The sequence below is a fragment of the Phyllostomus hastatus genome, unplaced genomic scaffold (genome assembly GCF_019186645.2).
Source record: "Phyllostomus hastatus isolate PE091 unplaced genomic scaffold, TTU_PhHast_1.1 phas_contig_80, whole genome shotgun sequence".
NCBI classification, from domain to species: domain Eukaryota; kingdom Metazoa; phylum Chordata; class Mammalia; order Chiroptera; family Phyllostomidae; genus Phyllostomus; species Phyllostomus hastatus.
In genome coordinates, this window is record NW_025333960.1 from 9,177,888 (window position 1) to 9,205,251 (window position 27,364).

Here is a 27,364-nt window from a genome sequence, read left to right on the forward strand (position 1 = left end):
AAAAATTTAATCCAAACTACTTTAAAAGTTTTCTGACAAATTTTTTGAAAAGAATTGTGCTGGAGTAAGGTGGTGGGGGTAGGTGTAGATGAGACTGGACTGGCCATTTGTTGATCACTGTTGAAGCTGACTGATAGGGTAATGGGGATTATTTTACTATTTATTCTTTCTATTTTATATAGGGCAATGGGGATTATTTTACTATTTATTCTTTCTATTTTATATTTGAAAGTTTCTCCCTATTTTATATTTGAAAATTTCCATCTTTTCACATAAAATCCTCATATTTGTTTTAATATAGTAATTCTACAAGTGAAATAGCCAGTGAAAATAAATTTTAGTATTCACTTACAAAATTTAGCAGCTATTCTAAATGCATTAAACATCTGAAAAGAAACAATGACTTATTCTCTTAAATTGCATCAGGCCTAACTCATTACTTTTGGACATTAATTTCAAAGACTTTCATGAGGTGTTAACTGAAGCAAAACAGGACAAAAATGAGTTCAAGCCACAACTTTTAACAGCAGGGAAATAGCATGAAGAAGAAAATCACTACAGGAAAATAAGGTAATGTTTGTAAGAGGAAAGAGGAAACATTGTGTATTTTAAATGAAAATGTTACTAGTATTAGTAACAAACCAAGATAATTGTAGCAAGAAGCTAATGTAGAATTTAATTAGCACTAATTAAGGAAGGAAAAAGGAAGAGAAAGTTAATATTTTTTAGTTTATTGTGATAAAGTCCTGAAGTTATGTGAACTATTTATATTTTTAACTCAAGACAAAATACACTTTAATAATCAGAATTATTAATAAGAAACTACTGTGAAATTCCAACTTATTTCAGAAAATCTAAGATCTGATTAATAGTTAAATTAATTTTTAGAATAAAAAAGCAGAATGTCAATTTAGTACATAAAGGGACTAAATAGATAATCAGATAACTAGAAAGGGTTAAAATAATGCATCAATGATCTCTGAACCTAAATTTGAATATTTTCATGAAATATAATATTTGCATTATCCTAAATATGACCATAAATATTAGCCAAAGTACTCACAAGTCAATAAGGGTTTTTTAAGTTCATAATACAAAATGGGTCTTGAGATTTCTGGGGTAAAAACATAATAATGATCCAAATTTTAAGAGTTCTTTTCACACAGCAAAAGAAAAAACTAGAAAGAGCTTGTTAAAAGCAAAACCTATATTACCATTTTTTCCCCTGAAATAGGACAGCTAAACCACTCATTATATGAGCAAGGAAATACACCAAGATGACAATGTTACTTTCTTGATGTTTAAAGTTAGATTTCTTTCCTGTCAGAAGAGCAAAATAAATATTTATATAGGAACCACCCTTATTTGTAGCAACTTGAAAGAGTGGCAGGAGTGACTGTGCTGACTTGTGGACACGCTGGTAAAAAATATTTACATAACTATGAGCCTCTAGGGAATTTTTTTTTATATTTAGTTATTTCACAAGTTGCAGAGAGCTCAATATAAACAAATGTTCTAACTGATCCTCACAGTACATCATTTCAACATTTGTTTTGTTTAAACCAAAACAAAATAACAAAAAGAACCTAAATTCCCTCTAAGAGGAAAGTAATATCTTTCTGTAAACTTTAATAGCATTGCCTTTCTTAAAGTACTTCTCTCCAACATTCAGTTCTATACATGTTCTTCTGTAAGTTGAAGGAGAAAAGCTAGTATTGTCATCTAAAATGTCAGTGTCATGTACTTTGTTGAATGTGAAAGCAGAATTTTAATAATGTATTATGTGCAATGGAAGGCAAAGCCCTGGCAATTCTTAACATTTCAGAGCATCAAACACTATGAGAACCTCCTGAAAGATATGGACTTTTTTTCCTTTTTTATATTGTACATATGCAATTTTGATTATAATTTTAAGGATACAATAAGCCTTTAAGTCTTCAAAGGACCCTCACTTAACAATTCCTGGAACATGTTACATCAACAGCCTATTTGTTCTCCAACTGAAGAAAATGGAAATAAAAGAGGGCATTAAAGTTCAAGTTTCTATCAGACCAATTAGACTATCCTACGCACTAGAGCAAAAAGACAAGAATGAAGGATTGACTGTCCACCCACCCACTCCAACCACAGCAAGAAAACCAGCCAATCAAAACAAAAAACTTCTCTTCAGGTAAATGATCAGCCTTAGAGCAGGGCTTCCCTGCTCAAGTGAAATCCTCTAGTCTGTGTATGTCAGTCCTGTCCCGATATACAGTCATACAACCATGCTTTGAATACCTCATTCTTAACTACAATGGGCAACTAAGTAATACTAATACTATACATTTGAGGAAGGCCTGCCACATGAAGAGACATAAATTAAAAGAAAAAATAATCTTGACAGAAAGACATATCCAAGTAACAGAATACACTTTCAATAAATATCCTCAGAAATAGGTGAGAAAATAGTGCACTTAAAAACAAGTGAGAACATTAACATAAAAAAATTAACAAGCAGAAAATAGTGCTCTTAAAAATTTAAAGTTATTGCTAAAATTAAAAAATTCAATACAAAGATTCAAAGGTAAAGTCAAGGAAATCTCTCAGAAAGCATAAGAAGATAAAAACAGATTTAAGGTCTACATCACTATATAGAAGCAAAGAATAATCTGAAAATGAAATTAAGAAAACAATTCCATTTACAGTAACACAAAAAAATACCTGTGAATAAATTTAACAAAAGAAGTATAGGGCCTGTACACTGAAAACTACAAAATACTGTTGAAAAAAATAAGATCTAAATAAAAGGAAAGATATTTCATGGTTATGAATCAGCAGAGTTAATACTTTGAAGATAACAATACTTCCCAAATTGATCTGATTCTATGCAATCCCAATCAAAATCCTACCTGGCAATGTCAAAGGCACAATCCATGAAATAAAAAACAGATAAGCTAGACTTCATCAAAATTAAAAACTTCTGTTCTACAAAAGACAACTTAAGAGATGCAAAGACAAGCCATAGATTGGAAGAACATATTTGCAAAAGCATACCTGATAAAGAACTGTGAATCAAAATATACCAAAAAACTCTTAAAACTCAACAGTAAAAAAACAAACAGATTAAAATTTAAAAATGGACTAGAGATATAAACAGACACCTCACCAAACATGATAAATAGATGGTAAATACAGCATATGGGAAAAAATGCTCAATTTCATGCCATTAGGGAATTGCAAATTAACACAAAGACATACTAATATATACCTATTAAAATGGTTAAAATTCAAGAGATCCAAGATGGCGGAAGAGTTAAGTAGAAGCTACATTAACCTCCTCACAGGACCAAGCTGGAATTACAACTAAATTGTAGGGAAATCATCCTGAATAACCAACTTAACACAAGCTAAAGAGAAGCCTTATAACCACAGGCAGACAGAAGAAACCACTTCACCACAATGAGACGGGTAGGGAGTGCGCAGGAGGTGCAACAGGGCTGACTGGGTTCCCATGGGTGGCAGCTGAAGTTAACTGAGGGGTGTATCAGTGGCAGGGGGATTCCCCCTAAGAAGTGTGGGGTCTAAACCCCAAGCTGGGCTTCCCAGCCTACGGCACCAGAGCTGGAAAGGAACCCGGATAACATCCAGTGGTGAAAGGCAACAGGGTTTCTGTCAGCCAGGGAGAGATGACTGACATTCAGAGAAACTAATAAAGGGCCAACACACCAAATTTCGTTTGCAGCCACTTACCTGGGCTCTGGCAGAGGGAGGGCAGAGTGGACTAGAGATACTTGAGGAGAGTCTGGAGTTAGTAGCTCTGGAGATAGAACTAAAGGAATAGCCACCAGGATCCCTAGAGTGAGTCATTCTCCATACTGCTGGAGCCATCTTGCTCAGGCAGAGCACTCCTCTCTGATTGCATCAGCCAGAAGAGAAGCAATATCCCCACACCCAGAAATTGCTCTGACCCACCTTGTGAAGCTTAAACCCCACTGCTAAAGGCCTGATTAGTTTAAAAGCTGATTAGTTGATGGCTGATGAGATTAATAACTAAGGTGGAAAATACAAAGAGGCAGCCAAAATAGGAAGACAAAGAAACAGACCCCAAGTGAAAAAACAAGAGAATTATCCAGAAGACCTGGATGAAATGAAGGCAAGCAATTTATCAGATAGTTTACAGCAATGATTATAAGGATACTCAACAGCATGAAAAAAGACACAGAAACCATAAAAAAGGACCAGTCAGAAAGAAAGAATGCAATATATGAAATAAATAGTACATTGGAAGGGATAAACAGTAGGTTAGATGAAGCAGAGGATCAAACCAGTGATTTGGAAAACAAGGTAGAAAATAAACACCCAAGCTGAGCAGCAAAAAAAGAAGAATTTAAAAAGTGAGGGGAGTTGAAGAAACATGTTGGACAACATGCAGCACAACAACACCCACATCATGGGAATACCAGAAGAAAAGAATGAGCAAGGGAACAAGAACCTATTGAAGAAATGATGGAAAACCTCCCTTATATGGTGAAGGAAAAACACACACAAGTCCAAGAAGCTCAGAGGGTCCCAAATAAATTGAACCCAAAGTGGCCCACACCAAGGCTCATCATAATTAAAAAGCAAGGCTTAAAGACAAGAGAATCCTAAAGCCTGCAAGTGAAAAGCAGGTAAAGGAAGCACCAAATTAGACTGTCATTCGATTACTCAACAGAAACATTTCAGGCCAGGAGGGTGTGGCATGAAATATTCCAGATTATGAAAAGAAAGGACCTACAACCAAGGCTTCATTACCCAGTGAGGCTATCATTTAAAAACTGAAGGAGAAAAAAGAAGCTTCCCAGACAAGAAAAAACTAAGGGAAGCTGTTAACACCAAACCAGTACTGCAACAAATGTTAAAGGGCTTGCTAGGTGGAGGAAGTGGGGAGCGGGAAGGGAAAACATAGGAAAATAGTCTAGTCTGAAAATAAAATGACACTAAATACGTATCTATCAATAATCACCTTAAATGTAAATGGCTTAAATGCTCCAACCAAAAGACATAGTATACTTAAATGGTTAAGAAAACAAGACCCATATATATGCTACCTCCGAGAGAAATATCTTAGATTGAAAAATACACAGATGACTAAAAGTAAAGGGATGGGAAAAGATATTTCATGAAAATCGAAAGGAAAAAAATGTGTGGTAGTAGTACTTACACTGACAAAACACACTTGAAAAGCAACACTATAATAATAAACAAAGAAGGACACTGCATAATGATAAAGGGAACAATCCAACAAGAGGATATAACCCTAGTACACATTTTTGCACCCAACACAGGAGTAGCTAAATATGTGGGGCAAATCTTGATGAACATAAAGAGAGGGATCAACAGAAATACAGTCATAGTAGGGGACTTTAACACCCCATTGTCTTCAATGGACAGATTCCTAGGCAGAAAATCAACAAGACAGCAGCCTTAAACAACACACTAGAGCAAATGGATAATGGATATCTTTAGAGCATTTTACCCCAAAGCAGCAGAATATACATACTTTTCAAGTGCATATAGAACATTTTCTAGGATAGACCACATGTTAGGACACAAAACAAGTCTCAATAAATTTAAGAAAACTAAAATCATATCAAGCATCTTCTCTGACCACAATGCTATGAACCTAGAAATCAATCACAGGAAGACCACTGAAAAACATGCAAAGACATGGAAGCTAAATAGAATGTCATTAAACAATGAATGGGTCAAGAATGAGATCAAGGAAGAAATCAGAAGATACCTTGAAAAAAATGAAAATGAGCACACAACAGTCCAAAATCTGTGAGACACTAGGAAAGCACTCCTAAGAGGGAAATTCATAGCATTAAAGGCCTATCTCAGAAAATAAGAAAAAGCTCAAATAACCAATCTAACTATATACACTTAAAGGAACTTGAAAAAAAAATTAAAGCCTAAAATGAGTAGAAGGAAGAAAATAATAGAAAGCCAAGAAGAAATAAATGAAACAGAGACTAAAAAACAATACCAAAAAAATCAATGAAACCAAGAGCTTGTCTTTGAAAAGATAAAGATTGACATACCTTTAACCAGACTCATCAAGAAAAAAGACCCAAGTAAAGTCAAAATGAAAAAGGAGAAATAACAACTGACACAATAGAAATACAAAGTATTGCAAGTAAATATGAAGAACAATTATATGCCAACAAACTGGACAACCTAGACAAAATGGATAAATTCCTAGAAACATACAATCTTCCAAAACTAAATCAAAAAGAATTGGAAAATCTGGACAGATTATACCTTGTGAAACTGAAGCAGTCATCAAAAAACTCCCAACAAACAAAAGCCCTGGACTGGATGGCTTCACAGGTGAATTTTACCAAACATTCCAAGAAGACCTAAACCTCTCCTTCTCAAACTATTTCATAAAATTCAAGAGGAGGTAATGCTCCCAATCTCATTTTATGAGGCCAGCATCATCCTACTTCCAAAACCAGATAAAGACACTACAAAGAAAGAAAATCACAGTATCCCTGATGAAAACAGATGGTAAAATCTTCAACAAAATATTAGCAAACCAAATACAGCAATGCATCAAAAAGATCATACACCATGATCAAGTGGCATTTATTCTGGGATGCAAGGGTGGTACAACATTGACAAATCAATAAATATGATTTACCACAAAAAAAAATGAAGGATAAAAGCCACATGATCATATCAAGATTCAGAAAAATCATTTGATAAAATCCAACACCTATTTACTATTAAAAACTCTCAGCAAAGTGGGAACAGAGGGAACATACCTAAACATAATAAAGGCCACATATGCAAACCTACTCCCAGCATCACACTCAATGGGCAAGAACTACAAGCGTTCCTCTTATGATCAGGAACAACACAGGGATGTCTGCTTTTACATCTCTTATTCAACACAGTACTAGAAGTTGTGGCCGCAACAATCAGACCAAAAAAAAAGCAATAAAAGGCATCCAAATTGGAAAAGAAGAGGTAAAACTGTCTTCATTTGCAGATGACACGATACTGTACATAGAGAATCCCAAAGATTCCACCAAGAAACTACTAGAACTGATAAATAAACTCATTAAAGTACTAGGATACAAAATTAATATCCAGAAATCAGTTTTCTTTTTATATGCCAATAAGGAACTAACAGAAAGCGAAATTAAGAAAATAATCACATTCACAATAGCTTCAAAAAGAATACCTAGGAATAAACCTACCCAAGGATGTAAAAGACCTGTACATGGAAAATTATAAGACACTGAAGAAAGAAACTGAGGAAGATACAAATAAGTGGAAGCACATACCATGTTCGTGGACAGGAAGAATTTACATCATTAAAATTACCATACTATCCAAAGCAATCTATAGAGTCAATATAACTCCTATCAAGATTCCAATGACGACCCTGGCTGGCGTAGCTCAGTGGATTGAGCACAGGCTGTGAACCAAAGTGTTGCAGGTTTGATTCCCAGTCAGGGTACATGCCTGGGTTGCAGGCCACGACCCCCAGCAACCGCACATTGATGTTTCTCTCTCTCTATCTCCTTCCCTTCCCTCTCTAAAAATAAAGAAATAAAATCTTTAAAAAAAAAGATTCCAATGACATATTTCATAGAACTAGAACAAATATTTTAAAAATTTAAATGGAACCACAAAAGACCGCAAATACCAACAGTGATCTTGAGAAAGAACAATGTTGGAGGAATCACACTAATATCAAACTATACTATAAGGCCATAATAATCAAAATAGCATGATACTGGCATGGAAACAGACATCTACATCAATGGAACAGAATAGAGAGCCCAGAAATAAAACCACACCTTTATAGTCAATTAATATTTGACAGAGAAAGCAAGCTCAGACAATAAGCTAAAGATAGCTTATTCAATAAATGGTGTTGGGAAAACTGGACAGATACGTTCAGAAAAATGAAACTAGATCAATTTTTTCTACCACACACAAGAATAAATTCAAAATGGATCAAAGATTTAAATGTTAGATGTAAAGGGTTAAAAATCCTAGAAGAAAACATAGAAAAATCTCAGACATTGCTCATAGCAACTTTTTATCAGATATATTGCCAGAGGCAAGGGAAACAAAAGAAAAAATAAACAAATGGGTCTACATCAAACTAAAAAGTTTTTGCACAGCCCAGGAAATCATCAACAAAATCAAAAAACAACCCACAGAATGGGAGCACATATTTGCTGCTATATCTGATAAGGAGCTAATATCCAAAATTTATAAAGTACTTACAAAAGTCAACACCAAAAAAAAAAACCCAATTAAAAAATGAGCAAAGGACCTGAAGAGACACTTCCCCAAAGATGACATACAGATGGCTAATAGACATATGAAAAAATGCTCAATGTCACTAATCATCAGAGAAATGCAAATTACACCACAGTGAGATACCATCTCACACCTGTCAGAATGACTATCCTCAATAAATCAACAAAAAACAACTGCTGGCAAAGATGTAGAGAAAGGGGAACGCTTCTGCACTGTTTGTGGGAATGCAGATTGGTGCAATCATTGTGAAATGCAGTATGGAGAGACCTCAAAAAATTAAAAATGGATATGCCTTTTGATCCAATAATCCCACCTCTGGGAATTTATCCAAATAAACCCAAAACACTAATTCAAAAGAACAATAGCACCCCTGTGTTAATTGCAATGTTATTAACAATCACTAAGATATGGAAGTAGCCCAAGTGGATGAGTGGATAAAATAACTATGGAGCATTTATACAATGGAATACTATTCGGCTATAAAAAAGAAAATTTTACCCTTTGCAACAGCATGGTTTGACCTAGGGAACATTATGCTAAGTGAATTAAGCCAGACAGAGAAAGACAAATACCATATGATTTCACTCATATGTGGAATCTAATGAACTAAACTAAAAAAGAAAATGGTCACAGACTCATAAATGGAGAGCAGGATAACAACAAGTGGAGTGGGGAGGATAGAGGGTGGAGGGATTGTACAAAAAGGATAAAGAGTCATGGACATGGACAACAGTCTGGTGATTGCTGGGGGCAGAGGGATTTAAGGGGACTAAATGGTAATGGATAAAAATATACAAAAGATTAAATCAAAAAAATTAAAAAATGTTTAAAATTCCAAACTCTGACAATATCAAATGTTGATGAGGATGTGGAGCAACAGGAACTCTCATCCTTGCTGGTGGGAATAGAAAATGTTATGGCCAGCACAGAAAGTAGTTTAGAAGTTTCTTACAGAAGTAAATACACTTTTAGCATATGATCCAGAAATTGTTCTCCTTGATATTTATCAAAATGAGTATAGAATTTATGTCCACACAAAAGCCTGCACATGGATGTTTTTAGCAGATTTTTAGTTGCCAAAACTTAGAAGCAAGAGATGTCTCTTAATAGGTGAATGGATAAACAAATTGTGGTACATTCATTACATGGAATATAAATCAGCAATAAAAAGAAATAAGCTATCATGCCAAATAAAGCTATGGAGTAAATGTAAATGCATATTGCTAAGTGAAAGAATCCAGCCTGGAAGGGCTACATACTACATAAGTGGAAATAGCAAAACTACAGACCATATTAAAAAAAAAGAGTGGTTCTAAAGGGATTGGCCAGGGTTTGGTCAGAAGAGGAAGGTGGAAGGAAGCACAGGGGATTTTTAGAGCAATGAAACGATTCTATGTCACACTGTAATGTCAGATACATGACATTATGCATGTGTCAAAACCCATAAAACTGTACAAGACAAACAGTGAACTCTAATGTAAACTGTGGGCTTCAGTTAATAATAGTGTCAATATTTGTTTATCAATTGCAACAAATGTACCAACTAATGCAAGATGTTAATAATAGAGGAAACGCACACTTCAGTGTATTTAGGGGAAAGAAGAACATGGAATCTTTCTGCACCTTCTGCTCAGTTTTTCCGTCAACCTAAATAAAAGTACTCCAAAAAGTAAAATCTATTCTTGAAAAAAATTCTTAGCTGAATTTAATTGGAGAAATTGACAAGATGATCCTAAAATTAATACAGTAGAAGAAGGTACCCAAAATAGTCAAAACAATCTTGAAAAAGAACAAAATTGGAAAATTCATACTTCCTGATATCAAAACATACCACAAAGCTACAATAATCAAGACAATGTGGTACTGGTATAAAGACAAACATATAGATCAATGGACTAAAACTGAAAATCCAGAAATGAACTCTAACATTAAAAATCAAATTATTTTCAACAAGGGTGCCAAGATAATTCAATGAGGGAAACAGTATTTTTAACAAGTGGTGCTGGGACAACTGAATATCTACATACAAAAGAATAAAGTTGGAACCCTACTTCACACCATATGCAAAAATCAATTTGAAATAAAGTGGTCAAATATAAAATTCTTAGAAGAAAATATGCAAGTAGATCTTTGTGACCTTGAGTTAGGCAATGGTTTCTTAGCTATACCCCAAATGCATAAGTGACCAAACAAAAGATAAATTAGGTTAAGTGAACTTTCGTGTTGGAAATGATACCATCAAGAAAGTAAAAAGAGAACCCACAGAATGTGAGAAATTACTTGCAAGTCACATATCTAATAAGGGACTTCTACCCAGAATATATAAAGAATTCCTATAACTCAACAATAAATAGACAAAAAAGCCAATTAAAACATGGCCATAGGTTCTGAATAGACATTTTCTCAAAGATATACAAATGGCCAATAAGCAAATAAAAAGATGGTCAACACCCTGGCTGGTGTAGCTCAGTGGACTGAGCTCAGGCCTGTGAACCAAGGGGTCACTAGTTCAATTGCCAGTCTAGGGCACATATCTGGGCTGCAGGCCAGGTTCCCCGTAAGGGGTGCGCGAGACACAACCACACATTGATGTTTTTCTCCCTCTCTTTCTCCTTCCTTTCCTCTCTCTCTAAAAATAAATTTAAAAAATGTTAAGATAAAATAAAATAAAAAGATGCTCAACATAATTAGTCACTAGAAATGCAAATCAAAACCACTTCGTAACCATTAAGATGGCTATAGTAAAAAAGATAATAACAAGTGCTGGTGGGAATGAAGAGAAATTGTGACCCTTACAGACTGGTGGTAGGAGTACATGAAGCACCTTCAAAAAATACTTTAGTCCCAGTCCTCAAAACATTAAACATAAAAAACATGACCCAGACATTCCATTCCTAGGTATACACCTAAAGGAATAAAAACATATATCCACACAAAAACTTATACAGAAATATTCACAGCAGCACTATTCATCATAGCAAAATAGTAAAAACAATCCAAATACCCACTGACTGATGAATGGATAAATTAAATGATGTATATATCCATGCAGTAGAAAATTACTTGACTATAAAAAAATGAAGTATCAATACATACTAAAACCTGCATGAATCTTGAAAACATTATGCTCAACAACAGAAGCCATAGGTAAAAGATAACATAGTATATGATTCCATTCATGTTAATGCACAGAATAGGCATATAAAGACATGGAAAGTAGATTAGTGGTTGCCTAGGGGTGAGGAGGAAGATGAGGAATGACTGCTAATGGGCAAGTGTGTTTTTTTAGGGTGATGAAAATGTTCTAAAATTAGATTGTGGTGATGGTTGCATAACTCTCTCAATACACTAAAAGTTATTGAATTGTACATTTAAATCAGTGAAATTTATGGTATTAGATACTCAGTAAACTTAATTTTAAAAAATCTAAGACACAGAGCATCCATCATAGACTCACACTAATCAGAGTTCCAGTAAGAAAAAAGGACATCATATATATGTACATATACACATATATTACATATATACAGATAAATATATATACACACACATATATAATAAAGGGGATGGTCTAGTTTTCAGCTCAAAATAAAACCACTCCTCTCAGAAAAAATTCAGCCCTGACCAGTGTGGCTCAGTTGGCTGGACTTCATCCTGCAAAGTGAAACATCGCTGGTTAGATTTCCAGTCAGAGCACGTGCCTGGGTAGCAGGTTCAGTCCCTGACCAATACATACAAGAGGCAGCCTGTCCATGTTTCTTTCTCACATCAATGTTTCTCCCCCTTTCTCCTTCCATTCACCTCACTCTATAAATAAATAAATAAATAAATAAATAAATTAATTAAATAAAAAAAGATTCACAGGTGGCCAACACAAAGCCTAACAAAAAAGACCCACACCAGGTTTGTTCACAGTCCAGGTGTGGGCATGTGCAGCCCTCGGTCCTGACACATACAGGAGGCAACTGATTAATGCATTGATGTTTCTCGCTCTCCCTTCTTCTCTCTCTAAAAGCAATGAAACAAAATGTCCTTGGGTGAGGATAAAACAAAACAAAACAAAACAAAAAACCCACACCAAAGATAAGGAGATAAAACTAGAAGTTTCCAGAGAGATGATAGAAAGAAACTCACGAAGTCACCTACCGAGAATAAAAAACAGATTGTCATCAGACTTCTTACCAGCAACACGGATTGCCAGTAGTATGAAGACATTTGAGAAGTGTCTTCAAAGTTCCCAAGGAAAAGATTTTAACATGGAATTCTATATTCAGGCAAATCACCATTTAAAATGAAATGAAAACAAACAAACAAAAAAAACATTTTCAAGATATGCAGAACCCAGAAAGTTTATTTCTAATATTGCCTTTCTTAGACGATACTTTAGGGCATGTTACAACAAACATGAATAAATTAGAAAGAACAAGATACAGAATCAAAGAAATAGTGAATCAATTTAGGAAAGTAACAATGGGAATGCACTATACCACAGCTTGAATCAGACCCAGAGAACAATCAGTTAAGTCTGGAAACAAGACTGAAGGCTCCATTGAGGAGGAAAGAGATTAAGAATTTAAAGGAGCATAAGGTATTAGACTGATGATGCAAAATCAAGAAAAACAATTAGAAACTCAAGAAAAACAAAGTCACTCAGGAAAGGAAATGTAATCAGCATCCTATGTGACTATACAGTCAATAATATATAATTATTACTATATAAACATGGTTTATTGGTTATTCAGTTTTAGAATATAGAATATACCTGTATATAAAGCATGAAAGGTTCAAATATATTTACAAAATGGAGAAGTAAGGTTAATAATATATACTGGTAGAGTACTTATGTGCTAGGAACTAATAACCAATACAGTAGGTTGGGTTATATGCCTACTTTACAAATGAAGAAACTGAGTCACTGAAAGACTAACTTGCCAAAGTTGATACAGTTGGCAGAGTAGCTTAGCTAATGGGGATAAGTCACTGAAAGATTAACTAACTTGCCCACGTTTTCATACAGCTAGCTCTTGCTTGGTTACCTTTTTAGTTTCTACAATACAGTTAAACCTTTCTGCTCTCTTCTAGCAACCAGAAACACTATCTCTTGATTTGTGATCTAAGAGGAAAATATTAGTAACCCTACTCTTCCCTTTTAAATGTTTATTTATTTATTTATTTATTTACCTTAGTAGACAGACTATAAATTTCGTCTGTTTGAAGAAAAACCGTGTATTTCTTTACACATCTAGAAAAGGGAGAGATCCAAACAGTCTTGGAGATTAAGTGAATCAATCATTGATTGCCACACTTCACATCGTAGAAAGCAACAAAATCAGTTTCCTTGTATTTGTGAATACTAACCTCAGAATTTTCTGCTTTTGCTGTGACTTTGATGGACAGTGGCAATGGGTTATAACCTGTAATTCTACTTTTATATTGTTAAGCTTGACAAGAATCTATGTTTTGATGGGCAGAAAGTGTTATGGGTAAGACCATGAACTCTGGAACAAGATTAATTAACTTACCCAAGTTCATATAGCTAGCTCTTTTTTTTTTAAGATTTTATTTATTTATTTTTGGAGAGGGAAGGGAGGGACAAAGAGAGAGAGAGAAACATCAATGTGCGGTTGCTGGGGGCCATGGCCTGCAACCCAGGTATGTGCCCTGACTGGGAATCAAACCTGCGATGCTTTGGTTCGCAGCCCCTGCCCAATCCACTGAGCTATGCCAGCCAGGATAGCTAGCTTTTTTGATGATGTTGTTGATTCAGAAGGCCACAGCCCTGGTTGGTGTGGTTCAGTGGATTGAGCATCAGCCTGCGAACTGAAAGGTTGTTGGTTCGATTCCCAGTCAAGGCACATGCTTGGGATGCAGGCCAGGTCCCCAGTTGGGGTTGTGCAAGAGGCAACCAGTCCATATTTCTCTTGCACATCAATGTTTCTCTCCCTCTCTTTCTCCCTTCTTCCCCTCTCTCTAAAAATAAATAAAGTCATTTTTAAAAATAGAAAGCCACAGTTATGGGCAACTAGTGACTGGCAGCTTCATCACAACACGCCTGCTCATACATTACATCTCACACAGTTTTTTGATGAAACATCAAATCACCCAGGTGACTCAGCAGCCCTACTGCCCAGATTTGGAGCCCTCTGACTTATGGCTTTTCCCAAAACTAAAATCATCTTTGAAAGGGAAGAGATTTCAGACTGTTGATGAGATTCAGGAAAATACAACAGGGAAGCTGATGGCAACTGGGAGAACTGTGTGAGGTCCCAACGTGCCTACTTTGAAGGGGACTGAGGCATCATTGTCCTATATACAATGTTTCTTGTATCTTGTATATTCTTCAATAAATGTCTCTGCTTTTCATATTACATGGCGGGATATGTTCTGGATAGACCGCATACCTCAGAAGCCAATTTTCCAAACTCAGATGACAACTTGCCTACAACCCTGTGAGAAACCCTGAGTCAAAACCACCCAGCTCAACTATACAAAGACTCCCAACCCTAAGAAACCACTTGAAATAATGTCTACTGAATTAAGGTGCTACATTTGGGGGCAACATCTTACATATAATAGACAACTAATATATTATATGTAGACTACGATTTATCTATTATTTGACTAAATTTTTTGCTAAATATGGTTTTGAGTTTCTTTGCTATGTAAACTAGATTATACAAGAGAAACCCTTTAATTCATCTAAACAGAGTGTTTATCACATTTTATGGCATGTTTATAAAGCTGGTATTATTTTCAGTACTGAACTTCTTAAATCTTTTTTGTATTCAAGAGAACTATGAATGCAAAAACCCTGACCACTGTATCGTAGATTAGTACCTCAGGTGCTCACCTAATATACTGTATTTTATATTAATATGTATATATGTATACACACACACTCTATAAGGTCTGGCACAAATAATGCCCTTTTTAATTACAAAATCTTTTATTACAAAGTCATAAGCATGTAATTCTATAACATAAAAATATCACACTCAAGCACACCATATAATATTTTAGGCAAAATTTAAATTTAAACTATAAATTATTACACCCATATTATTGTCCTACAAACCACACTCAAGCAGGCATTACCTCTGTGGGACTCTGTACATCTGTATACATGTGCTCTATATCTGCTGTACAACATATTTTAATATTAATAAAAAGAACTCTTAGTCCTACCTGAATGAGGCATTTGCTCACATCACTAGCACAGAGTGCTTTGTTACAACTCAGTGACACAGGGATCCATGTCAGGAACACGATGAAGGCTAGAGTAAGCATAACAACAGAATGTGACTTCATGTTTCTTCAAAGACAATCAGTAACTCCCAGGAAGCTAAAAAATAAATAAGTAAGTAAGTAAGTAAGTAAATGAAATAAAAACCCCAAGGGTAAGCACTAGGGTACAAACAAATATAAAAAATGAAAAACAAAACATGAAAAAAACCTACAGTTTTACACAGTAATGTTTTGTTGGCCATATTCAAAGATCTAGAACACTGAAATTTCTGAGACTACCTAGAAATGGTGACTGTGAAAATTAAAGTGAATATACATGTATGTATGTACATATACATATGTCATCGGTAACCTGAGAGTACATCAAACAAATAACTACTTCCAATACTGCACTGCTACTATTCAGTTTTAGTTTTAAGCCCATTGTTCAATTATATGCCTATATAAAAAAAACATTAATATTGTATTATAATTTAACAATCTTTTAATTCTTAGAATTAAAACAAAATTTTTAAATGGAAACTATTCTAGTAATGAAGACTATCTCAGTGTGCCCTAACATGATTAGAATGAAGCAGCTCAAAGAGGAGCTGACAGTCATTCCTTAAATAATTTAGCAAACAACAAAGAGGATAGTAAATTACTAACTGCATTGTGAACTCCAAAGTTCTTAAAGTTGTTAAAATGTGAAGCTCTTCTTTTGATTCTATACCACGGGTACCATAGATTCTTCAGAGTTATTAAGAAGATATTACAGTTTTAAAAGAAAAAGAAAAAGACCAGCACAAATTCTGACAGTGGTGAGCACCCCCCCAAATAGAACCAATGAAAATAAATAACTACTGATATGAGGGTTAAAAGGGGCGTTCATGGGGCCTTTATAATTACTGTAAACGTTTATACTATTACGAAGTACAATAAAGCAAAAACAATAGGTGAAAAGAATAAAGGGCTTTGTACCCAGTGTGACTCAATTTTGGTAAGAGAAAGCCCTGGTGATTGCTACTGAGACCGTTAGTAATCCAGTTATCTGATTTATTTAACAAAACATTACCAAGTCGACTGATTTTTGGAGCCACCAGTACATATTTGTGGAGGCCAAGGAAAGTATTTAAAAACCGATTTTTCCAGAACTAGTTTTCATCTCACAACTACCAAGAAGAGGATTCCACCCCCGACCGGCTCCGCCACACCGCCCCATCTCTTACGGCTGTCTTCATCCTACTGCCAAAATCTTACTGGAAAAATATTCAATAAACCGGGGATGGTACAAAGCAAGTAGCATGATTATTTAAGGGGCTTCTTGATTTTTTTCTCAGTTAAGAACAATACCCCATCAAAACTGTTTTCATGCACCCTGACCAGTTTCTCAGGCTCTGGCGACCTGTGTGTGGTCCCCGAGGGAGACAACAGCCTTTGTGCCTCTGTACCGAGCCCCTGCTGCCCAGTGGGGAGGCAGAGGCCACCGCGGCTCTACACCCCGAGCTTACCGACGAGCTGCAGAGCAGGACAAGGCCAGGAATGCCCGGCACTAGCAATACAGGAGTGGGGGCCGGAGAGGTGTCGCCAGCTCGTGGAGCCAGGGCCGCCCTAGTCTGCGTCCCAAGCCCAGCACCCAACGGCGGTGGCACCCCACTTTGTCCTCCGCGTAGGCGGGGCTCAGGCCGCGCGGGAGCTCCGTTTCTCTCCGCTCCCAAGTAACCCGCGCGGGCCACGGCCTCCGGAGGCCGGAGCTCTGGACCAGACCCTCCCGGCCGCAGACGCTACACCCAGCCCGCTTCCGTTCACCAAGCGCTGCGGCCACGCTTGGCTGCCTGGCCCAGGTTCCCCAGCCCGGGTGCGCCGCTGAGAAGTGCGAGCTAGGCAGGCCGCGCCTCCGCGCAGTCCCTCAGCGCAGCGCCAGCGAGCTTCGGCCACCTTAAAGAGACAAGACCGCCTGCCCGCAGCCTTCCCCACCACGGCCTCCCGCTCACCACTCCTCCTACTCCCTCCGCCCTTCCTCAGCTCCCCCGCTGCCGCTGCAGCTCCTGCCAGGAGGCGTCTCTCACTACTGCAGAGGTCCTACCAGCATAGGCCCCTGGCTTCGTTCCCTCCTGCGGCCCCGCGGGGCCCACGGAACCGCCCCTAGCCACCAGGGCCCGGTCTTGGCCCAAGCAGCAGGTGGCCCCGACCCCCAGGAACATACCCATCTTGGCATGACCGCGAGATTTCTCTGGGCTTCTGCAAGACCTTACCATCAGGTCCATTATCTGGGTTTATCATGTGCTAGTCATGGAACTGAGAATATGACGTTCAAGAGCTCATTGAATCCGCACAACAACCCTGTAAGGGAGCTGTTTTACCTCCTCTTACAGGAATGCAAGACTGAGGTGCTGAATGGTCGAGTAGCTTAACCCAGTAGAGTGGATACTTGAACCCAACATCAGAGACAAGATTTGTTAAAATACAGGTTTCTGGGATCTACATCAGACCGACTAAATAAGGATTTCCAAGGATAGAGCCTTCTTTCAGCAGTTCACTAAAATTTGCTGCACCCTGTGCCTAGCACTGTGGTTAGCATTGGAAATAGAAAAGAGGCACGCCATAGGAGCTGGCCCAGAAAGAGCTTACTGGCCTGTGGACAGGATGGACAGGCAGCTAGACAAATGGCTACAGCACGCCCCTCCAAGCCTCTGTAGGAGAGGGCTGTGGAGCATGCAGGATGCCAGCAGTCATTTCAGCCTGTATTAAAAAAAAATGAATTTATTCCACCAAGAGGTAGCATTTAGATAAAGGCAATGGAGACCTGCACTCGGTTCCTTCCCACAACCTTGGGAATTTTATATTTAAAAAGAACCCAGTGATTAGGTTGGAGCCCATTGGGCCAGATGATCCAAAAGGTATTTTCCCTTTAGAAATGGTGACCTAGTGCTAAAGTCTTAAGATAGAAGTCTTAAATGCCTTATATTTCCTTTATTGATTTGAAGAAAGCAGAAGGAAAGAGTTGCTTGGTGAGGAGGTGGATTGCATTATTTTTATTAGCCCATTTTTGTACAGTAAGTAAATAAGTCTATATTTTAGAAATCATCCCTGAAAACTATCCTAAAGAAATAATTAAGAGTGTACCCAAATTAACTTTAAGGATCTTATTCTAGGCATTACTTACTGGTTGAATGAATTATGTCACTGTAGTGCAGTGGACTAAATCAGCTATTAAAAAATAATATTGTAGATCAGAGGTTCTCAGACTTTGGTTTTAGGACTCACTTATGCACTTGAAAATTACTGAGGACTCCAATGAAGTTTTGTTTATGTGTGCTACAACAATCAAAACTTTTGAAATTAAATCTGAGAGATTTAAAAAATATTTATTCATTATTTAAAACAGACTCCATTATGTGGTACCACAAATAACATTTTATGAAAAATAAGTATATATTCCAAAAAAAATAGAAGAATGGAATTGTTTTACATTTTTGTTATTATTTATTTTGTTGTTTTTTAAGTATTTTTTATTGATGATGCTATCAGTTTTCTCAATTTTCCCCTTCCACTCTGCTCCCGCAACCCTCCAGCATTCCCCGCCTTAGTTCATGTCCATGGGTTGTACTTACAAGTTCTTTGAGTCCTCTGTTTCCTATACCATTTTTTATCTTTCCCCATCTATTTTATGCCTACTAACTATGCTTCTTCTTCCCTGTACCTTTTTCCCCCTATTCCTCCCTTCCCCCTCCCCACTGAACTCCCTCCATGTGATGTCCATTTCTCTAATTCTGCTCTTGTTCGGGCTATTTGCTTAGTTTTTGTTTTTATTCTTTTCCTTTTCTTTTAGGTTCATTTGTTGATAGTTACAAGTTTGTTGTTATTTTATTGTTCATATTTGTTATCTTTTTTTTCTTAGATAAGCCCCTTTAACGTTTCCTGTAGTAAGGGCTTGGTGGTGATGAACTCCTTTAACTTGACCCTATCTGGGAAGCACTTTATCTGTCCTTCTATTCTAAATGATAGTTTTGCTGGATAGAGTAATCTTGGATGTAGGCCCTTGCCTTTCATGACTTCAAATACTTCTTTCCAGCCCTTCTTGCCTTCAAGATTTCTTTTGAGAAATCAGTTGATAGCCTTATGGGAACTCCTTAGTAGGTAACTGTCTCCTTTCTTCTTGCTGCTTTTAGGATTCTTTGTCTTTAATCTTGGGTAACTTGATGATGTGCTTTGGTGTGTTCCTCTTTGGGTCTAACTTCTTTGGGACTTTCTGGGCTTCCTGGACGTCCTAGAAGTCTATTTCCTTTGCCAGATTGGCGAAGTTTTCCTTCATTATTTGTTCTAATAAGTTTTCAGTTTCTTGCTGTTGCTCTTCTTCTCCTGGCACCCCTATAATTCGGATATTGGAATGTTTCAGGTTGTCCCAGAGAATCCTCAGCCTCTCTTCATTTTTTTGGATTCTTGTTTCTTTGTTCTGATCCTGTTGGATGTTTATTTCTTCTTTTTGTTCCAAATTGTTGCTTTTGAATCCTGGTTTCCTTCTTGTCACTGTTGGTTCCCCGAATATTTTGCTGTATTCCATTTTGGGTATCTTTCATTTGTTCTTTCATTTTTCAACCAAGCTCAATCAGTTCTGTGATCATTTTGATTACCAGGGCTTTAAATTCTCCAGCAGTTAGGTTTGCAATGTCCTCATCGCTTAGTTCTGAGTTTTTGCTGTGTTCTTTCATTTGGACCATATTTCTTTGGCTTGGCTCACCTGATATGTTGTAAGGGGCAGGGCCTTAGGTGTTCAATAGGCGGGCAACTCTCTTTGCTGCGCTGCCTGTGGGGGAGGGGTGGGAGAGGGAACAATGCAGCTCGCCTGCTCCTCTCTAGCACTTTCCAACAGACTCTTGAGTCAAACTGGAAGTATCTCCCACTGCAGCAACCCCAGCCATAGCCCACAGTCAGCTCTGAGTCTCAGTTTTCCCCTTAAGTCAGTCTCTCCCATGCAGCCCCTCAAAGCTCAACAGTCAGCCCCACCCCTCAGCCACTTTGCTGTGGTTTTTCTGAGTCGCCTGCCCCTCAGGGTCCACCCTACCAGTCTGGTTATTTTGGTTGATTTTTTTTTTCTTTAATTCCTTGGTTGTTGGAGTTCCATACAGTCTTATTTTCTGGTGCTTCTGTTTGTTTATTGATTTTAGATTGGTTGTTATCCTCCTTTTGGTTGTGAGTGGAAGTGAAGGGTTTCTACCTATGCGTCCATCGTAGCCGGAACTCCTATTTTTTTTTGATAATCAAAATTTTATTTTATTTTTTAAAGTATATTTTATTGATTATGCTGTTACAGTTGTCCCACTTGTTTCTCCCCTTTATTCCTCTCCATGCTGCACCCTTCCCCCCAACACCACCCAGCATTCCCACTCCTTAGTTCATGTCTATGGGTCGTACATATAAGTTCTTTGGCTTCATCTCCTATACTACTCTTAGTCTCCCCCTGTCTATTTTGTACCTACCACTTATGCTTCTTATTCCCTGTACCTTTCCCCCCATTCTCTCTCCTCCCCCTCCCCCATGAAGGGCTGATAACCCTCCATGTGATCTCCATTTCTGTGGTTCTGTTCTTGTTCTAGTCATTTGAGTAGTTTGTTTTTGTTTTTGTTTTAGGTTCAGTTGTTGATAGTTTTGAGTCTGTTGTCATTTTACTGTTCATATTTTTGATGATCTTCTTTTTCTTAGAAGAGTCCCTTTAACATTTCATATAATGAGGGCTTGATGGTGAACTCCTTTAACTTTACCTTTTCTGGGAAGCACTTTCTCTGCCCTTCCATTTTAAATGATAGTTTTGCTGGATAGAGTAATTTGGGATGTAGGTCCTTCCCTTTCATGACTTCAAATACTTTTTTCCAGCCCCTTCTTGCTTGTAAGTTTTCTTTTGAGAAATACAACCAGGGAGTACACTTTACCTGGTGTTGCACTTTAAACTCTTCCCAATTTGTTGTCCAACTTACAAGAGTTTTCTGAACTAGAGTAGGCAAATAGGGCCATCCCCAAGTACAATGGCCAGTCCAGTTTCCCGGCAGGTAAGGCCACCCATGTGAGCTACACATCCAGAGGACTCTAGTAGGAAATGCAGCCCATGCATCATCCCGTGCTTCCCAGAAATGCTCTAGAGTCTGAGCCTGACACAGACCTATTGGAGTCCTGCCCACCTGGGTTTATCATTCAGGTTATCAATGCAAACGGGAGCTGGTCCAGCCAGCTCCATGGCTTCAGCTGTGAGCCACTCCGAGCCATCCAATATGGAGTAGCCAACTACCGGCAGGGGCCAGTCATACCACTGCTTTGCCCCAGTGTAGATGTCAGTCCAGCTTGTATTCCACAAGGGATGCTCACTGTTCCACTGGTTCTGAAGCCAAAGCCAATTTGAGATGGAAGCAGGAGAGATGTGCCATGGGGGGAATGTGCTCAGGGGGATTTCAGTGCAGATCCAGCATGCTGATTGGTTAGCCCCTGAGGCACAGGTATGAATCCAGTCCACTAAGGTATTATTTTGCACCTTAGGGGCAAAAAGACAGAGTAGTTATAGGCACCAGTAAGGGCAAGTCATGACCCTCAGGCAATATACAAACAAGCTTCTGGTCAGCCAATAAGACAGTGGCTGGCAGAGGGGTCTTCCTGGGCATGAACACCATACCTTTGGTACCTAGACTGGGGGTTTGGCATCTACCTGCAATAACAGGGGAGAACTCATAATGGGCCATAGGGAAATTACAAAGTGCCATGAAGAAGCATTTCATGATGTGCTGGCCCTAAATATGTCACCTTTGTAACTGGAGGCCACGACCCAATCATCCATGGCACTACTTGTACATTTCTCTCTACCCGTTGGTTTCAAGGGGCAACAAGAGCCACCAAACCCATGCGAGGGGCTTTTATTTCCCAAGGCCACATCCAAGTGACTGTTTGCCCTCACTTCAGGCCCTCCAGAGCAGGCAAGAGAATATTCCCTTGTTTTCGCCTGGTTTCAACAAAGCATCCTTAGTCTGTACCTGCAGATGAATTGGAGCTGCAGTCTGGTAGAGCAATGCTTCTACTGGGGCTGGACCTCCCTCTGACTCCTCTCATTTAGAGTCCAGAGGACAGTCCATAAGCATTTTTGTCTAACCCCTCAGTGCATAGGTGGCAGCTGCAGCTCACAGGCCCTGTTTTAAGAGACCATTGTACTGTTCAATCATTCCAGCAGCTTGGGGATGATAGGCTACATGGAATTTCCAGTCAATCTGCAAGTCTCAAGTCCATTGTTGTACCAAGGCCACAGTAAAATGCATCTCCTGATCACTTTCAATGATTAAGGGTTGCTCATAAGCAGCACATAACCACTCCCGTGCAGCAATTACTGCTTTCTGACCTGGGTGCCATGTGGGGATAAGCAACTAAAAGTCCTGTGGCTGTGTCTATACCTATAATAGCATACTTACATCCCTCTGAACTAGGTAGGGACCTGATTATATCCACCTACCACTGGGTCAGGGATATCTGTACCCTCACCACCTGTCCAGTAGTTCCCACAGGCCTTTAGGGATGCTTTTGTGAGCAGACAACACAGGTCTCACAGCTTCTTGTAGTTCTGCTAAAGTGACAGTTAACCCCTAAGTTTTGATGGTGGACCACATGGTCTTTTGCCTAGCATGTAAGAGGCAATGGTGTAGCCACTGCACTATTTCCCATCCCGAAGGACTGGCAGGTACTGTTTCTAGCCACCGCACCTTGTCTAGAGGATCAGCCTCATATTCCCAGGAGAAGCAAGAGGTGCATGCCCAGTAACATGATATACAGTGATTTGTTCCTGGTGGCCTAATTGCCAGAGATCTTACCATAAGGCCTGTCCTCACAATGACCTATGCAAAACCCTCCATTTTTCTGTATGCTGTGTAGAAATCCATAATGTTAACCCCTGGTACACCACTGAACAATCTGTGCAAATTGTCAGGGGAGGTGCCTCATTGGTAGCCAAGAGCCATATGGCTTGGAGTTCCACCCACTAGCTACTCTGTCCCTCACCAGTGTCAAACCAGATTGTGTCTGGCTCTGACTGAATTGCCACCGCAGTCCACACAGCAGGCTGGCCCCTGCTGGACCCATCAGTGTACCATGCATCTGAAGGAATAGGTGCCTGCCCTTTGTGGAAGGGGCTTGCTTCCATTTCTTCTACAGGGACAGGAGCAGTAGACTTCTCATTACATAAATAACTGAACCTAATACTTCCTGTAGCTCAGCCCACAAAGAGCTAGTGGACAAAGTACTCCTTTGTTGCAGATAAGTCCCCTACTTAGCCAATGTGGACGTCTGAGCTATCCCACTACAAGACTTGGCCATCTAGTCCCAGACTCGCCCTGCAATGGGATACATGGTCCTAAGTGTCATGGGGACAGTTCCTGTTATGGCCTCTGTGGCCAACAGGGTAGCATATACTGAAGACAACTGCTTTTCAATCAGGGATTTCCATACCTCTGTTCCCTTCCATAGTTGGGACCAGAACCCAAGTTTTGACACAGCTGCTGCCACAAACCCCATCCAAAACCTTCCTGTATCACATACACATGTAGCTCACAGGGTCTAGCAGGATCCGGAGCATGCAAAGCCTGGGCGCACTTAATGATGCACTTTACTCTTTGAAACGCTTGTTCCGAGGTCAGGGTCCAATCCCAGTTCACTCCCTTTTTCACCAAAGAATACAAGAGACAGAAGACCTGGGCTAGATAGGGCACAAATGCTCTCCAGTGCCCCAACAGGCCCAAAAGTGTCTGGAGCTGTTTCACAGTGCTAGGGGTCTGATATGCCTGAGGCTTATCTATCACCACACCAGGGATGACTTTTGTCTTACCTGACCAAACAACCCCCAAGAATTTGACAGACAATCCAGGCCCTTGCAGCTTACTTTTGTTGACTGCCCAACCACATGACTTCATGTGTGACAGGACTTGAATCACTACCTTCTCTCTCTCAAGAGAATCACTACTTAGCAAAATGTCATCAATGTAATGGAACAGACGCACCTCTGAAGGCCGTGGCTATTTAGCCAGGCCCTCTGCCACAAGCCTGTGTCAGGCTGTGCAAGTACCCTTGAGGGAGCATTGTAAAGGTCCACTGCCAGCCTTTCTACATGAAGGCAAACTAATCCTGGCTCTCCAGAGCAAGGTCAATGGAGAAAAAAAGGTATTTGCTAGGTAGCTACAAAGTGGTAAGTTCCCAGCTCACTAGTTAACCGGTCCATCAAGTCCATCACAGAAGGGACTGCTGTATGTAGTGGAGGAATGACCTTATAATCAGCTCCCAGTGATCGAGTGTCATTCTCCATGTACCATCTTGTTTTTTACTGGCCACACAGGAAAGTTCAAAGGACTGTGGAAAGCCCTGATTATGCCCACCTTCCTCAACTACCCTATAGTTGCTGTAATTTCCTCATGTCCTCTGGCAACCGGTATTGTTTCACTGCCGTTACCCGTTGTGGGAGTGGCAATTGCACAGGGGGTGGTCAGCACATCCCAGCAAAATAGCTTTTACCACTCGCACCCGCAGGTGAAACTCTCGGGCTGTCATGTATAGCCACAAACCCTGCAGGATGTCAGTACCCAGGATATACTCAGGAATGGGGGAGACATAGACTGTATTTATCCATGGGGCAGGGTGGGGGGGGGGGGAAGCAAACACCTGATACCCAGAGAAAGCTGCACAGCCTTCACCCTTACACTTTGTCCCCCATAACCATCAATAGAGACCTCAGGCCCCAGAAACTTCTCAGGATTTCCATGTAAGAGAATACATTCAGCTCCTGTATCCACAAGAGCTAGGACTCACTGGACTTTTGCAGGGGACCAGTGAATAGCCAATTCAACATGCAGTCTCCGGTCCCTACCTGTCCTGTGAAGACAGGTCCTTTGGCCTTGTCCCTAGCCAAAAGTTCAAAGGATATCTCATCCCTCATCTGGGGAGACTGACACAGCCAGATGATCATCTAGCAGGACCGAATGGGCTTCTCGGGGCTCTTGGGGTGCACCCCTGGATTTCCCCATTAGTTTCTTCTTCTTCTGGGGCCACAGGAAGCATTGGACAGCTCACAGCTGCTTCCGGAGCCCTAACAGGTACACCTTCGGCTTTCTGTCAATCTTAGTGCAATTGACTCCAGCCACTAAATGATCTGATCATATTTGTGTTGTCATCACGCGCACAGGGACACTGTTTGCCCAGGGAACAGAGGGACTCTGAGAGAATGCGCAAACAGCTTTCCGTTGGCAGAGAGACTCCACATCTCCCGGACTAGCCACCATCATTGCGACGTCATTTACATGATACCCGACTAACTGCCCCAGAATTGCCATCAGTGAGCCAAAAGAGGTGGAGGGGAGTGTGCTGGAGCACAAGATCCCTCATTCCAGCTGTAAAACATTCATCATCGGGGCTCTGTGTGTTGGGTTTGAGCATGGCCTGGTGATGCCCAGCTCCCCCCACATTTGCACTAAGTCTGCAGAGAACTGCCACTTTCTCGCCATATCTGGCTCATCACCCGCATTCACCCAGACAGCCACCATTACCCACTCCATCAAAGAATGTGAGCCCTGCCCCGCACTGTGCTTCCAGCTATTCTTCAGCGGCCTGGCTCAGGGAGGGGTGTGTCGTAATGGATGCTAACTTTTCCATCTCAGCGTCAGAAAACATGATGCTGTCCACCACTAGATCCCACAGGTGCAAGAGCCATGCAGCTAAGAGTTCCCCAGGTGGCTGGTGAAACTGATTCAGAGATCCACCAGTTCAGCCTGAGTGTAAGAACTATAAGTGGTATGTTGTACCACCTGAATGGGACCAACAATCTATGGCCTGGGGAGCCATAGATTGTTGGGACTTCATTTTTTGTTTCACTACCAGGTGGCCTACCCAGAACATGGTTCTACATTGACATTATGTCCCTCTGACTCCGACTTGTCCTCTGCAACAGAAGACGGGATCTGCGTTGCTGCTCCGCTTCTGGCAGGTCTTCTTCCAGAGCATCAGTTTGGGCTTCCAGGGCTCTTGTCCTTAGAGCTCGCATAGTTTAGCTGCATCACAAAGCGTGGTCTCTCAGGATACAAAGCTGAAAGGAACACCCAGACCACAGTCCGAGGCGCACCAGCCCTGGGCCGCTCCAGGGTCTCCCCAACACGCTATAGGGCATTCTTTATCGTGTGCCACTAACATCTGGCCACTCCCTTGGTGGGGCCCATGAGGCCAGGAGGCTCGCCACTGGGTGCCACGTCCTGTTACCAGACTACCTATGGAGGCTCCCCTCAGGAGACTGGGGAGGCTTCTCCATTTTCATACCATGTGAGTCCTGCTGACCCTCCAATTGTGTTGCAGACATTCAAGGCCTGGCAGGTCTAATCTAGATTCAGGGAGATGGGAGAAAATGTGAGGAGCTGTGGGGTCTCTTGATGTGCCTTTATTCATGGGTGGGTGAGCTATGAGTGCTGCAAGCTGTATGTCTCTCTACTGAGAAGCCCCTACTTGGTTAAGTACTAGAGTCAAACAAAGCTGGCAAAAAGCAAAAAATAAATAAATAAAATTATATAATACAGGATGGTTCTGTGCATGTAAGCCCACTTCATGTTATGGGAACCATTTATCTGGCAGTCCTAGTCTCAAGGCTATGAGAACACTACCTATCAGGCCCATTCAAGGTTATGGGAAACTGCTTCTCTTGGTTACCCAGACACTTGGGTGAGGAAGCCAGACTGCTTCCATCTACCCTACCTATACATTCACTTTTTCCTCTATTTTGCAACCACACTCAACCATTTCTATGAACATCCTGATTACCAATGTTTTGAACTCTGCA

The 27,364-nt window shown here is 39.8% G+C and overlaps 1 protein-coding gene across 1 annotated transcript in view; it reads right to left on the minus strand.

The window, feature by feature from the left end:
• TWSG1 (twisted gastrulation BMP signaling modulator 1) overlaps positions 1–17,510 on the minus strand; it is a 65,065-nt gene extending 47,555 nt beyond the window's left edge. Inside the window, exons 1-2 of the mRNA XM_045850352.1 lie at positions 17,040–17,510; positions 15,490–15,646 (exon numbers count right to left, since the gene is read on the minus strand). Of these exons, the coding sequence (XP_045706308.1) occupies positions 15,490–15,612 (123 nt within the window). The 5' untranslated portion in view covers positions 15,613–15,646; positions 17,040–17,510. The remainder of the gene's footprint in view (positions 1–15,489; positions 15,647–17,039) is intronic.
• Positions 17,511–27,364: the final 9,854 nt, after the last annotated feature.